The sequence below is a fragment of the Ostrea edulis genome, chromosome 1, assembly GCF_947568905.1.
Source record: "Ostrea edulis chromosome 1, xbOstEdul1.1, whole genome shotgun sequence".
Lineage (NCBI taxonomy): Eukaryota > Metazoa > Mollusca > Bivalvia > Ostreida > Ostreidae > Ostrea > Ostrea edulis.
In genome coordinates, this window is record NC_079164.1 from 94141626 (window position 1) to 94158066 (window position 16441).

The following is a 16441-nucleotide window of genomic DNA, read 5'->3' on the forward strand; positions in this document are numbered from 1 at the left end:
ACATAACAGATATTCCAAAAGTTGGGGGGGGGGGAGCAGAAACATGGACGTGTCCCCACTTTGAAAAGTGTGGGGCACGTGCCCCTGTTGCCCATCTTTTCCTACGCCCTGATGAGTGAAGAATTATATAAGAATAACATTGTTTTGAATGTTTCATCTTTATCGGATGATTTTCGTGTGAAAATGGTCATTGTTGTCCGTCCTCGCCTCGTGGGATGTGGTTTGAATAAACCCGAATTTACACTACATGAGGATGCTTGCATATTTCACAAATTGCATCCTTATAGTACTTGGGAAGAAAGTTTGTCAATGGCCTCCCTATGTTTCTATTTGAATATATAAAACCCTTATTGTGGCCCCATCTGAGCTAAAATGACATGAATATATATAACAATATCATGCGATAAGCAACTTTTATTCCATAAAATCATGTACATAGAATTTAAGACATGGATAAAAATCATCTTTAACGAACTGATTGTGCCAATAAAATATCTGCTACTCCGGATCGGTGTTATTGGTATCACTCGTTTGTTTCGCCTTTTCCTGAAAAATATTACTTCTAAAATTCAAACAAGAACAATCCACTGTTTTATTGTAAACAAGTTCCACAGGTCACGTGCCTGACCCGAACGGTTGCATTTTTTCTTCTTATAAAGTGATTAATTGATTTGAACATATTTTATTATAAAAGTGCATATCAATATATCTTCGCCTTTCATACGAAAGGTGGGACTTACGACGTTCTCACTTTACACATTAAACGTGGATTCGTACTGGTTTAAGTTTTTTAAATTAATTTGAATCAACATTAAATTATGTTTGTATATCTGATTCACTTACGTAAGCATTTAGTTCTCGAGAAGAAAATTTTCCTACATGTATGCAATGTATATATACTTTAAACTTCTTTCGTAACCGCATTTTTCCCGATGACACGATTGTAAGAAACTTGATTCTGCATCACTCAGCATGGTCGAGGATGCTTTAAAATTTGACATCCGTGCACCGTTGTGTAATCCAAAAGATTGATTTTATAGAATATTTCAAAATATGTAAATCGCAACCCTGGGTATATTGTTTAGATACTTTGAATCTACTCTACGTAAGTACCTGTGTGGAATTTGAATAACGTATGTTGAGGTGTTTGCTTACGACTTCCGATTTCTACTCGATACTTATATTGAGGACCCACTGAATCCTCGGAAGTCATAGCTTGAACAACTCTGAATCTACTATTATACATGGAAATATTTCCATATTAATTTCACAATCTGTACTCACGTGGTTCTTGAGAAGAATAGATTTTTCAAATCCTTTTTTTCGCCCTGGCTTTTGTAGGTTTGAACAAGATTGTATATCTCGAAACATTTTCAATTGTCCTTCATTTGAGCTACTTAAATCCAATTTACGTAAAGGATATTTGGGTTTGGGGGGGGGGGGTATTTTGAGTGAAGGTGTTTTTTTTTGGTCAACTCTGGCTGAAATTGGCCAATTGGTTCCGAAGAAGGTTATAGACAACAGATTTCAACCAGAAAACCTGCCGTGTGCTTTCACTTCAGGTGAGCTAATAATGAACATTTGTTTGCCTGTTTCACAGTTTATTCAACTCTCTGTTTCCGGAAATTGGCTTGGGAAAGCAATTAAGTGTGGACAATTGAAGATCATAGACAAGGCAATTTATTTTCATTTAGAAATTATATACTTCTTAGAATTATTGACATTTCTGAGGTCAATTCAATGTTTTATTATATGATCGAAAAATACCATGCTTTCCGATTGGCTGAGAAAACACGTGTCTTCGAGGTGAATATAATGATACTATTGTATGTTACCTATTTGAGAAGTACAATATTCACCAAGACCGGAGGCGGAGAGGGCAGTTAAAGTCTCACAATGACTGAAAATGTCAGTATTTGTTTAATATGAAAGGTGAAGATAACGATCAATTTCATAACTCCTTTAGGAAATACAAAATAGAGTTGGGCAAACACGGACTCCTGGATATACTAAAGGTGTGATCAGGTGCCAAGGAACAGTAAGCATGTCGACCGGTCACACCCGCCGTGAACCCTATACATGTATCTTGATCAGGTAAACAGAGTTATCCGTAGTCAAAATTAGTGTGCCAAGAACGGCCTAACAATCGGTATGATATGATAGGTTGTATTGGCAAACTAGTTATGATTTGTTGAGTTGAGTTGTCAGCTTGCCGTTAATGTTTACTTTCAATAAAATATCTAAGCATGAAGCAGAATAATACAAAATATCGAAACTGGCTACCAGAGTCTACAAAACATCGAAACTGGCTACCAGAGCCTGCAAAACATCGAAACCGGCAACCAGAGTCTACAAACCGGCTATCAGAGCCTACAAAACATCGAAACCTGCAACCAGAGTCTACAAACCGGCTATCAGAGCCTACAAAACATCTACTAGAGCCTACAAACCGGCTACCAGAGCCTACAAAACCAGCTATCACAATCTAATTAAAATTAGATCCTCTGATCCGCTCATCTACTATCGCTACACTATCATAGCCTACAAACCGGCTATCAGAGCCTACACACCACCACCAGAGCCTACAAACTGGCTACCAAAGCCTACAAACCAGCTATCAGAGCCTACACAACACTACCAGAGCCTACAAACTGGCTACCAAAGTCTACAAACCAGCTATCAGAGCCTACACAACACTACCAGAGCCTACAAACCGGCTACCAGAGCCTACAAACCGGCTATCAGAACCTACAAACCGGCTACCAGAGCCTACAATCCGGCTATCAGAGCCTACAAACCGGCTACCAGAGCCTACAATCCGGCTATCAGAGCCTACAAACCAGCTATCAGAGCCTACAATCCGGCTATCAGTCTATAAACCGGTTATAACAAACTAATTAAAATTAGATCCTTTGATCCGTTCATCTACTATCGCTACACTATCATAGCCTACAAACCGGCTATCAGAGCCTACACACCACCACCAGAGCCTACAAACTGGCTACCAAAGCCTACAAACCAGCTATCAGAGCCTACACAACACTACCAGAGCCTACAAACCGGCTATCAGAGTCTATAAACCAGCTATCAGAGCCTACACAACACTACCAGAGCCTACAAAACGATACATGTAGAGACGCAAGATTTTGATTACTATTTTACTAAATAACTTAAAATAAAAACTAAAACAGGTAGAATGATCCTTGATTGGTCATTTTTTTCTTTCTTTTTATTTGGTGATGGTGGGGGCTTAGTTTACACAAAAAGCCTAATCCCTGCCTAATTTTTCTTATATAATTTGCATGTTACTTGTCACAACATACTGGGTGGTCAGTGGCGGATTTAGAGAGGGTCACACACACATCCCATTTTTTTCGCCACAAATTCACATATTATGAAAACCTTGGAATAATCTAATCAAAATTCGATCTATAGGGGCTTATCTATAAATATCGAATTTTAATTTAGATTGAAATAAGAAATGATGCGAGTAAAACTCCAGAATTGGCACCCAAAATGATTGGATATTTTGGCTAATATTTGACTTTCACATGTGGGGCCCCCTCTTCAGAAATCCTGGATCCGCCACTGACATATATGTTAAATCTTGGCCTGGTTAGTAAGCAGTGATGTCTACTTTAAATTTCGCTTCATATCACTATTTCTCTTGTTTCTTACTTTGCGACTGCAGGGGCGGATCCAGGATTTTTTTTAAAGGGAGGGGTTCCACCCTCAAAATGCGTTATTTTTTCCATTTTCAGCAGTTTTCGGAAGAAATGGAGGAATCCAACCTCTGAGACCCACCCATCCCCCTCTGGATCCGCCACTGAACTGAGCACTGTGGTATAATTGTATACTTACTGTAGTTAGTAGTGGTGGACACATTTTTAGCGTTGTCACATTTTTAACGAGTTTTAATTATCATTATCATTGTACATTTATATAGCCTTTACATGTAAATAAAACACTAAAAACAAACTAAAACAAACAATAAATACATAGAAAAGGACATAAAATAATATTAAAACTGAAGTTAACATAGCAAATATGAGAAGGCAAAACTACACAAGTTTTTTTTTTTTTTTTTTTTTTTTAGATATTACACAACAACTTTTAGATTACCCGCAATTGCTCAATCTCTCGTTGTAGGTTACGTATTGTCTTTTTCTGCTTCTGACAAAATTCATGCAAAACATTCACTTCATGGAAATCCTGAAAACATTTCAAAAGAATTGAATGCACATCAGTGTTTCCATTCGAATGACATGTCACTCTATAAATGATGAATTTTAATACTGCTACATATAACAGAATTTGTCCGGACTGTAGAAATGGCTTTACCTCGGTCAGACTGTTATCATCATTTTCTTTAGTGTATGTCTGCAAAGATAAGATATGATGATTTCTTTCATCAAACATTTTATATGGTATAATGATTCCTTTTATCACAATACTAGGATGTCATCATTTTTCCGTCTAGTAGTGATATACGATATTTTCATTGTTATACTATATCATAAAACCAAGTTTATCCACAACGAAATGTAGCTTTGCTTAAAAACGAAAACTTTGAGTCGCTTTCCACAAAATTAAGTATCGACCAAACTCTGCCAAATCCTATACTGATTTTCACGAAAATTGCTGAAATCACAGCATTGTCCAAAGTATCGCATATGCCTATATCAAACTAATACTCACCATGTCTAATTTTTCCAGAGAGTTTCGAAGTACTGTCATATCCTCGTCTTTTTTCAAAGACTGTGTCTGTAAATTATATGAATTCGGATTCTTATCACCGTAAATGTTTACTCCAAAACGGGTAATACAGAAGAAGCTTTTAATCTGAAGGTCAATAAGCTGTATTATTATAACATGCAATAAGGTCAATAACCTGTATTATTGACTGCTGGGCTCTCATTTCTTGGACACTCTTTTCCAACTCTGTAATTTTCTGATCCTTTTCTTGAAGTCGATACTAGTAGCAAACAAAAAACATGAAACACCATGAGATACAGAATACATACCAAAGACGTGAATTAAGTGACATCGTACAGTGAACATCCAAAGCACTTTCAGCATAATTTCTTTTTCCAGTTTTGTTTTCAATCAGGGATCATTTATCAACTTATGAAAATGAGAAATGATACAGAAATTTACAAAATGAACACGAAAATTGATTCTCCATATAAGCGAAAAGAAATGTTATTCGCATTCGAGATTGAAATATTTATGTACACAAATACATACTGAAAATGTAATTTGTTTTTGTTAATAACAAATGTCTTCCCACCTCCCCAAATTGAAAGTGCTTCAAATTACAACCCCCTCTCCTTAATGAAAGGTGAAGATAACGAACAGCATAGTATGGAGGAGAGAGCATGAGTAGGAACACAGACATTATGAACTGCGCTTTGTGAATTAAGGAAAAAGGTAGAGAAAACATTCAACATCGATGTGACAAATGTCATTATTGTACATGTTTTAAGAAATAAGGATCGAGTTTTCGTGTAGGTTGCGGGAAAACGTCCGAGGTCCAGAAATGTTTTGTAATGTAAAAGTATCGACTAACGCCTCGACTTTTATATTTCAAACAATCAAGGAGGTTATAATGCAACCTACACACAAATAATAACTTTATATCAATTCCACTATGGCTCAGATATAAACAATCGATCGTTCTCCTATAGGATTAGGTCACTGTGACGTCATAGTAGTTTCCGAAAAGCCTACATTGTTTTTGCTGACGAAAAAGTGAGATGGAAGGGGTATTCTAAGTCTATTTTGAAAAAAATTTCATGTATGAAAGGTGAAGATAACGAACAGTGATCAATCTCATAACTCCTTTAAGCAATACAAAATATATAGTTGGGCAAACACAGACCCCTGGACACACCAGAGGTGGGGTCAGGTGCCTAGGAGGAGTAAGCATCCCCTGTCGACCGGTGACACCCACCGTGAGTATTTAGTTTGATGTTAACGGATTATATCAATTGTTTTGAATACAGTTCAAGGAAAACTGCATTCCCAAATTTACATATGTATCGCTCTCGGAATGCAGACGATTGGTTTAAATACTGAATGCCAAATGTTGTTCAGGCATTTATGAATTTGTTTGATTGATTTTTATGATTTTAAAATTGAATCACCAGCCATCGACTTTGTAGCATTAGCAAAACTCGAAGTGCAAGCGAGATGTGTATCAATTTCTCATAATCAGTTAATACATATAAAAGTATATGAATTTAAGGTGAAGATAACGAACAGTGATCAATCTCATAACTCCTATAAGCAATACAAAATAGATAGTAGGGCAAACACGGACCCCTGGACACACCAGAGGTGGGATCAGGTGCCTAGAAGGAGTAAGCATCCCCTGTTGACCGGTCACACCCGCCGTGAGCCCTATATCCTGATCAGGTAAACGGAGTTATCTGCAGTCAAAATCAGTGTGTCAAGAACGGCTTAACAATCGGTATGAAACACGTCAGACAGCATTTGACCCAATGCGAGGTTGTACTGACGAAGTAGATCGTTATAACGACCATAGAAATTGCGAAATGCTGACTTCAATCGAGACTGTTGAAATCCCTGTACCGTCAACTTGTTTGTCAGTAGCTTACCTCGATTTAAAAACTGATTATACGCAGAACAAGCTCTTGCATATCGAATCAGTTGAGATATATAAACACCATATGCAGGTGATAATGGAATATTGCTACAAAAATATGGGAAGTTGACGATGGAGAAGCTGAAATCATCCCGTTTGTCATACAGTTGAGTTGTCAGTTTGCCGTTAATATCGACTTTCAATAAAATATCTAAGTATGAAGCAGAAGTGGACGACTCTGTGGTGTCCTTTATTTCGAGCTCACGGGGATATATCAAATCGACATATGAATGAAAGCTATCATTGTTAATAGACAAAACGTCATCGATATATCTAAAAGTCGAATTGAAGGCCACAGCGAGAGATTTTTTCTTCTCGCGTAGAAGTTTTTGAATAAATTCTGCTTCATATGAATATAAAAACAAGTCAGCTAACAAAGGAGCACAATTCGTGCCCATGGGAATTCCAACAGACTGTTGGAATACCTGATCACGAAAGACCACGAAGATATTGTCAATGAGGAACTCAGGCATATTTTTTATTTCAACTTCAGAGTACTTGTGCGTGGAATCAGAGTGGTGTTTAACAAAGTTAGTTTTTGAATGACTGATAACTAGATATGAGTATTTCCGTTTTCCGTTTTTGTTGAAGAAGCAACTGTCTATGATGTCAAAAAGTCTAGTCTTTAATTTATCGTGAGGAATGGTCGTGTATAGTGTTGAAAAGTCATGGGTTTTAATGTTATTGATTTGGGGAAAATTCTGCGATTTCAAGTTTACTAAAAGTTCTTTAGAATTTTTTAGAATCCACGTAGAATAATGACCGCGGCGTTCCTTTGATCTTTGCAATAACCGTGGTATTATAAAAAAAAAATAAGGACTGTTATGCTAAAGTACCAGTAGGAAAGTTAACATACACTTGTACATGAAAAACTTATTAAACACTCCTCTTTGATCCACTGTAAATTGTAGGAAAATATTAGATCCCTTGTCAGATCAATGTGAACATCGTGAATCGAGTTCGTTGAGATCCTCCCTCCTTTCGATAATGTCGATATATCGACGATATCGTATCGATATCGAATCAGATCTTGTTGACTATAACGATCATATGTGTAAATTCTTGATTGAGATATTTTTTCCTGTGGAAATCTTCGATATCATCATCTTGTTGACTATCATCATCATGCGTGCAACTTACCCTTCCGATGTTGTGATTGAAATACAAAATTTTATACTGTACGAGGGGCGATTAAAAAGTTCCTAGACTGGTTTGATTTTATATTGTTTAACGTCCCTCTCGAGAATTTTCACTCATATGGAGACGTCGATATTGACGATGAAAGGCTACAAAATCCAGGCCTATGATCGGAACTGACAGCCTTTGTGCAGGGAGGGATCTTTATCGTACCACTCCTGGTGTGACGCGGGGCCTCGGTTTTTACGGTCTCATCCGAAGGGCAGCCTCATTTAGTCGCCTCTTACGACAAGCAAGGGGTACTGAGAACCTATTCTAACCCGGATCCCCACGGTTCTGGTACCATATGACGGAACACTGTGGTGCCATTAGTTAGGGCAATAGATATATCGTCTAACCCTAGACTTAACTCTAAACCTAACATTATATCATTATCGTATACGATACTTGAAAATAGTCTTGCATATATGGTAAATTATAACTGTCCATTGACAATATGAAAACAATATCATCGATATATCGTGCTTGGTCATTTGAAACCACTGTTGTAGATAGTAAACAATAACTTTTTTTCCAAATGATGATATCGACACGATAACGTCATGCTATTGTTAATATCGTCGATATCTAACATTGCATTTGATATTGGACATGTACTGTATAATTTTACACCCTCCATCCCTCTTAGATCCACTATAACTAATTGGATTCTCCTGTCCCAACAATACGCACATCTACATATGGCAATGAAGCACTGTACAAAGTTTCAAGTCTATCCGATAAGCCATATAGGAGAAGTGTTCACAAGCTATTTTACATCATCCACCCCTCTTAGATCCACTATAACTTTAATGATAACAATTGGATCCTCCTGTCCCAATAATATGTACATCTGCAAATGGCAATGAAGCATTGTACAAAGTTTCAAGTCTATCTGATAAGCCATATAAGAGAAGCGTTCACAAGATTTTGTGACAGACAGTCGGTCTCACCCCACCCCCCTGAAGAGCGGAGGCATACATGTAATCAGTAATACGTTTGGTGCATATAGACAAAAACTACAAAAATTACATAACGGTAAAACGTTCCCATGACGATGAATAACTGTATATTTGGCGTGGACTGCCTATCATTTGATGTAATGGAGTGAGAATAGAACAGCGGTACAAAGTGTTCTGCGATTGGCCAAAATCAAGAGTGAAATTATTTGGAATTTAAAAACATACGTTACAAGGGTTTCCATATTTATGTTCCCCAAACAAAGTTTGGGAACATATTGTTTTTACTCTGTTTCTTCTTATTATTATTATTAAGGTCTTCCGTCTCCTGCGGAAGACCTTACTATTATTGTTCGCGTTCTTCTTCTTCATTATTATTAAGGTCTTCCGTCTCCTGCGGAAGACCTTACTATTATTGTTCGCGTTCTTCTTCTTCATTATTAAGGTCTTCCGTCTCCTGCGGAAGACCTTACTATTATTGTTCGCGTTCTTCTTCTTCATTATTATTATTATTATTATTATTTTCCTTGGTAGTACACGCGTTTTTCTCAGCCATTTCTCGATCGATTTTCACGAAATTTTCAGGAAAGATGTCTTTTGGTGACGAGACTTTGCTTGCAAAATTTCGTGCTTGACGTCACTTCCGGTCAGGAGTTATCTCTCTTTTAGTGACTTTTTGAAGGGCCTTGTTGTCCACACATCTCCTCCGTTAGTTTTGAAGCTAGAGTCTTGAAATTTCTACACAAGATAGAGTAAACATTTTAGAAGATTTGTGGGGGATTCGATTTTACCGGAGGCGATTTGCCTAAACGCTCGCCTGGACCTGAAAAAATGGATGCCAAAATTCTTCGCCGATTTCGGCGATTTTTGACCTTTGATCTCCAATATCTTTTTTCTTGCAAATATTTTGTTAAGACATGTAGAACAAAAGTTGTGCACATTTACGAGATCTTTTCGAAAATATCAAGATTTAGGGGCTAGCCCCTTCAATTAGGGATCTAGAAGGGCTCAAAGTCTAGATCAAATATCTCAAAAATCGTTAATATTTTGGTATAAGTCAAAGAACAAAAAATGTTCATCTCAACAATCCAAATCTATTCATATAAAAATTTAGGTCATATGTTACGTAATAAGGGATTTTAAGGGCCAAAACCATAAATTTTTTACCCCTTGTATCTCGAAAACGACAAATATTTTGAAAAGCAATAAAGAACAAAAGTTGTTCAGAATGATGATCTGAACAATATGCATATTTCGTTTTTACCCTATGTGGCGCCGTTAGGGAGCTACAGTTTGGCCCCTAGAAATTACTTCTAGAAATAACTCGAGAACGGTAAAGAATTTCTAAATACTTGTTGAACAAAAAATGTTTGAAATGTCATGACCTTTCTTACGATATCAAGCAAAAGGGGCTGACCCTTTCAATTAGGGGCCCAGAAGGGTCCAAAGGTTTATGAGAATATCTCAGAAACTATTAATATTTTGTAATAAGTCATTGAAGCGGAAATGTTCATCTAAACGAGCTTGTTCTTATCAAATCAAAAAGTAGGTCATATGTTACGTAATAAGAGATTTTAAGGGCCAAAATCATAAATAATTGACGCCTCATATCTTGAAAACGACAAATATTTTGAAAAGCATTATTGAACAAAAGTTGTTCAGAATGATAATCTAAACAATATGTACATTTCGTTTTTTCCCTATGTGGCCCCGTTAGGGAGCTACAGTTTGGCCCCTAAATATTTCTTGTACAGATAACTCGAGAACGGTAAAGAATTTCTAAATACTTGTTGAGCAAAAAATGTTTAAAATGACAAGGCCTTTCTTACGATATCAAGCAAAACGGGCTGGCCCTTTAAATTAAGGGATCAGAAGGGTCCAAATGTTTTTGAGAATATCTCAGAAACTATTAATATTTTATAATAAGTTGTAGAAGCGGAAATGTTCATCTCAACGAGCTTGATCTTATCAAATCAAAAAGTAGGTCATATGTTACGTAATTCGAGATTTTAAGGGCCAAAATCGTAAATATTTGACGCCTCATATCTTTAAAACGACATATTTTTTGAAAAGCATTATTGAACAAAAGTTGTTCAATGTGTCATAACCTATCGATCAATATCAAAAAATGGGTCTGTGGGCCTCATGGCTCGCCTGTAGAGTCGATTTTTGTCGATATCAGTCGATTTCAAAAACTTGTAACTGGTAAATATTTTGTAAGGACATATTGAACAAAAGTTGTTCAGTTTATCGAGATCTATCAATTGATATCAAGAAATAGGCCTATGGTCCTAATGGCTCGCCTGTAGAGTCGATTTTTTGTCGATATCGGTCGATCTCAATAACTTTTTACAGGTAAATATTTTGTAAAGACATATAGAACTAAAGTTGTTGAGTCTATAGAGGGCTAACAAATGACATCAAGAAATAGGCCCGCGGGCCTTATGGCTCGCTGGAGAGTCGAATTTCAAACGAATTTCACCGCAACTTTGCTTCAGAAGCTTAGATATGAAAAATTGATTATATCTAAAGTGTCTTAAAGTCGGAAACTAAATTGGGACTCATTTGTCTTTTTTTTTTTTTTTTTAAACTCCGAGTGCATCAACAAATCGGACGGAAGACCTACTCGTTGCTCTCAACGAGATCGTGTCTAGTTATTATTATTATTATTATTATTATTATTATTTTCCTTGGTAGTACACGCGTTTTTCTCAGCCATTTCTCGATCGATTTTCACGAAATTTTCAGGAAAGATGTCGTTTGGTGACGAGACTTTGCTTGCAAAATTTCGTGCTTGACGTCACTTCCGGTCAGGAGTTATCTCTCTTTTAGTGACTTTTTGAAGGGCCTTGTTGTCCACGCATCTCCTCCGTTAGTTTTGAAGCTAGAGTCTTGAAATTTCTACACAAGATAGAGTAAACATTTTAGAAGATTTGTGGGGGATTCGATTTTACCGGAGGCGATTTGCCTAAACGCTCGCCTGGACCTGAAAAAATGGATGCCAAAATTCTTCGCCGATTTCGGCGATTTTTGACCTTTGATCTCCAATATCTTTTTTCTTGCAAATATTTTGTTAAGACATGTAGAACAAAAGTTGTGCACATTTACGAGATCTTTTCGAAAATATCAAGATTTAGGGGCTAGCCCCTTCAATTAGGGATCTAGAAGGGCTCAAAGTCTAGATCAAATATCTCAAAAATCGTTAATATTTTGGTATAAGTCAAAGAACAAAAAATGTTCATCTCAACAATCCAAATCTATTCATATAAAAATTTAGGTCATATGTTACGTAATAAGGGATTTTAAGGGCCAAAACCATAAATTTTTTACCCCTTGTATCTCGAAAACGACAAATATTTTGAAAAGCAATAAAGAACAAAAGTTGTTCAGAATGATGATCTGAACAATATGCATATTTCGTTTTTACCCTATGTGGCCCCGTTAGGGAGCTACAGTTTGGCCCCTAAAAATTACTTCTAGAAATAACTCGAGAACGGTAAAGAATTTCTAAATACTTGTTGAACAAAAAATGTTTGAAATGTCAGGACCTTTCTTACGATATCAAGCAAAAGGGGCTGACCCTTTCAATTAGGGGCCCAGAAGGGTCCAAAGGTTTATGAGAATATCTCAGAAACTATTAATATTTTGTAATAAGTCATTGAAGCGGAAATGTTCATCTAAACGAGCTTGTTCTTATCAAATCAAAAAGTAGGTCATATGTTACGTAATAAGGGACTTTAAGGGCCAAAATCATAAATAATTGACGCCTCATATCTTGAAAACGACAAATATTTTGAAAAGCATTATTGAACAAAAGTTGTTCAGAATGATAATCTAAACAATATGTACATTTCGTTTTTTCCCTATGTGGCCCCGTTAGGGAGCTACAGTTTGGCCCCTAAATATTTCTTGTACAGATAACTCGAGAACGGTAAAGAATTTCTAAATACTTGTTGAGCAAAAAATGTTTAAAATGACAAGGCCTTTCTTACAATATCAAGCAAAACGGGCTGGCCCTTTAAATTAGGGGTTCAGAAGGGTCCAAATGTTTTTGAGAATATCTCAGAAACTATTAATATTTTATAATAAGTTGTAGAAGCGGAAATGTTCATCTCAACGAGCTTGATCTTATCAAATCAAAAAGTAGGTCATATGTTACGTAATTCGAGATTTTAAGGGCCAAAATCGTAAATATTTGACGCCTCATATCTTTAAAACGACATATTTTTTGAAAAGCATTATTGAACAAAAGTTGTTCAACGTGTCATAACCTATCGATCAATATCAAAAAATGGGTCTGTGGGCCTCATGGCTCGCCTGTAGAGTCGATTTTTGTCAATATCAGTCGATTTCAAAAACTTGTAACTGGTAAATATTTTGTAAGGACATATTGAACAAAAGTTGTTCAGTTTATCGAGATCTATCGATTGATATCAAGAAATAGGCCTATGGTCCTAATGGCTTGCCTGTAGAGTCGATTTTTTGTCGATATCGGTCGATCTCAATAACTTTTTACAGGTAAATATTTTGTAAAGACATATAGAACTAAAGTTGTTGAGTCTATAGAGGGCTAACAAATGACATCAAGAAATAGGCCCGCGGGCCTTATGGCTCGCTGGAGAGTCGAATTTCAAACGAATTTCACCGCAACTTTGCTTCAGAAGCTTATGATATGAAAAATTGATTATATCTAAAGTGTCTTTAAGTCGGAAACTAAATTGGGACTCATTTGTCTTTTTTTTTTTTTTTTTTTTAAACTCCGAGTGCATCAACAAATCGGACAGAAGACCTACTCGTTGCTCGCAACAAGATCGTGTCTAGTTATTTTTATTATTCTTTTTCTCCGGTACTTTTTTGTCCAGTAGTGTTCTCAGAAACTACAAAAGGGATCGATATGAAACTTTCCAGGATAATAGTATAGCGTTTGTAGATGTGCATAGTGATAGTCATTTTGTCTGCACGTGCATGCACGCGCGCGCACTGCAATTTTGGTACAAACAATGGAAAATCAGAATATTAAAGGGATCGATATGAAACCTGAATAGGATGATAGTATATCATTTGTAGATATGAAAAATGATAGTTATTTTGTCTTCACGCGCACGCATGCGCGTGCACGTGCATTACAAAATTTGTACACTAACTTTGGAATCAGTCTAACTTTTTTGTTGTTCATTGAAATGGCTTGATATTCATATCATAGGTAGATATTGAGACCCTTAACTGATTTTCATGGTCAAAATTACCAATTTGCACGCGCATGCACGTGCGCTTCATTTTGATTGGATAGTACTAAAATGTCTGTAACTATCTTATTTACGAAGCGAATGAGATGATATTCACAACATACGTAGACAATACGTGTATCTATATATTGGTGTAATAAAAAAGGCCAACTAACACGCGCATGCGCGTGCAACGTTTTTCAAATGTTCAGTTTTTAAAGGACAATAACGTTTTTGTTTTTCATCAAATTCTATTGATATTAATGGTTTAGATGTGTCTTGGTACTCCTTACAAATTGCTGTGGTTAGAATTACTGCTCAGCACGTGCATGCACGTGTGCTGAATTCTGATTGGACGATTTTAAAATCGCTATAACTTCCTTATATTTGGTGGAAACGTTATGAAATGCACACTGTGGGTATATGATACACATGCCTGTTGAACGACATCAACCAAAATTCGGAATCATACACGTGTGCGCGTGTATGCGCGTGCAACGCTTTCTTTCATTTTTTGGTACTGAAATTACCATACTGAACGTACTACATGTAATTAAAGGCTAAAATAAAATGATTTTTTGCTATAGATTCACAAGGACGTCGCTTTTTAATTGGGGGAGGTTTGGGGAACATATGTAATGGTCCCCGTTACAATTAGAACTAGTTTTGTCTAGAATCAGAATTTTTTTCTTCAAATTCTATGATCGTTATAACGATCTAGTTTGTTAATACAACATGTTGGGTCAAATGCTATCTGGCGTGCTTCATACCAATTGGTAGGCCGTTCTTTGCACAATGATTTTGACTTTACTAAATCAAGTTACAGGGCTTACGGTGAGTGTGGCCAGTCGACAGGTGATGCTTACTGCTCCTAGGCACCTGATTTCACCTGTGGAATGTCCAGGGATCCGTGCTTGCCCAACTTTTAATTTTGCATTCCTTATAGGAGTTATGAGATTGATCACTGTTCATTATATTCACCTTTTATAGGAGTTATGAGATTGATCACTGTTCGTTATCTTCACCTTTTATAGGAGTTATGAGATTGATCACTGTTCATTATATTCACCTTTTATAGGATTTGAGATTGATCACTGTTCTTTATCTTCACCTTTTACAGGAGTTATGAGATTGATCACTGTTCGTTATCTTCACCTTTTATAGGAGTTAGGAGACTGATCACGGTTCGTTATCTTCACCTTTATAGGAGTTATGAGATTGATCACTGTTCGTTATCTTCACCTTTTACAAGAGTTATGAGATTGATCACTGTTCGTTATCTTCACCTTTTATAGGAGTTAGGAGATTGATCACTGTTCGTTATCTTCACCTTTTACAGGATGAGATTGATCACCGTTCGTTATCTTCACCTTTTCATTCGGATACAGTGGTGTTATCGACAAGGTGAATCCATAGTAGAACATCATCATGCGTATGTTTATAGGTATACCTTTTAAGGAAATAGATGTAGAACCAGGACGATATTTTAACATTCTACTACATCCAGACCATGGAGCATTTTTCCAAGATTACGAGGCAGATGTGAAAGACTCTGTGACGTCTTTTATTGCGAGTTCATTGGGATACAGTGAATCGACATATGAATGAAAATTGTTATTGTTAATAGATAAAATGTCGATATGTCTAAATGTCTAGTATACAGACGTCATAACTTATTTACATAAACATGTTCTGGGTTATAAATACTGCCGTGCTAATGATAACCTTTAGAATGTCATTCTAATATTCTCAGTTTTATTTGTTATCTTTCTCGGGTTTTCTTCCCAAAAACAAGATTAAAGTTAAACTAAAAACGATGAATCCAGCAAACTGTTGTCATCTTTCTTGGTATTTTACCGAAAACAAAATGTAATCTCTGTTGGATTATATACTGACAATAAATGTACTCACTTTATAATCCGTTAATCTCTGTTGGATTATATACTGACAATAAATGTACTCACTTGATAATCCGTTAACCTCTGTTGGGTTATATACTGACAATAAATGTACTCACTTGATAATCCGTTAATCTCTGTTGGGTTATATACTGACAATAAATGTATTCACTTGATAATCCGTTAATCTCTGTTGGATTATATACTGACAATAAATGTACTCACTTGATAATCCGTTAATCTCTGTTGGGTTATATACTGACAATAAATGTACTCACTTGATAATCGGTTTCGATACTTTCCAGTCTCCGGTTCAGATCGTCAGTCTACAAAATAACACTAGTTGAAAGCTTTTATACTTATGAACGGAAGGAAAAACACAATCAGGTACAATGCTATATGTACAGCTGAATTGTACTCTATAAACTATTCATGTTACTTTCATATTATCAAAACACTAAGGCTTCATTCACTCAACATTAATAAGCTGCATCAAAAACGATGAAAATTAAATGA

At 36.2% G+C, this 16441-nt stretch overlaps 1 protein-coding gene across 2 annotated transcripts in view; it reads right to left on the reverse strand.

The window, feature by feature from the left end:
* Positions 1-399: 399 nt before the first annotated feature.
* Positions 400-16441, reverse strand: part of LOC125673361 (uncharacterized) — a 39749-nt gene continuing 23707 nt past the window's right edge. The window contains exons 9-14 of one of the 2 annotated variants that reach the window (XM_048909929.2): positions 16204-16251; positions 4892-4975; positions 4699-4764; positions 4342-4380; positions 4123-4212; positions 400-546 (exon numbers count right to left, since the gene is read on the reverse strand). In XM_048909929.2, coding sequence (XP_048765886.2) covers positions 499-546; positions 4123-4212; positions 4342-4380; positions 4699-4764; positions 4892-4975; positions 16204-16251 — 375 coding nt within the window. In that variant the 3' untranslated portion in view covers positions 400-498. The remainder of the gene's footprint in view (positions 547-4122; positions 4213-4341; positions 4381-4698; positions 4765-4891; positions 4976-16203; positions 16252-16441) is intronic. The other variant, XM_048909936.2, reaches the window with a different exon arrangement.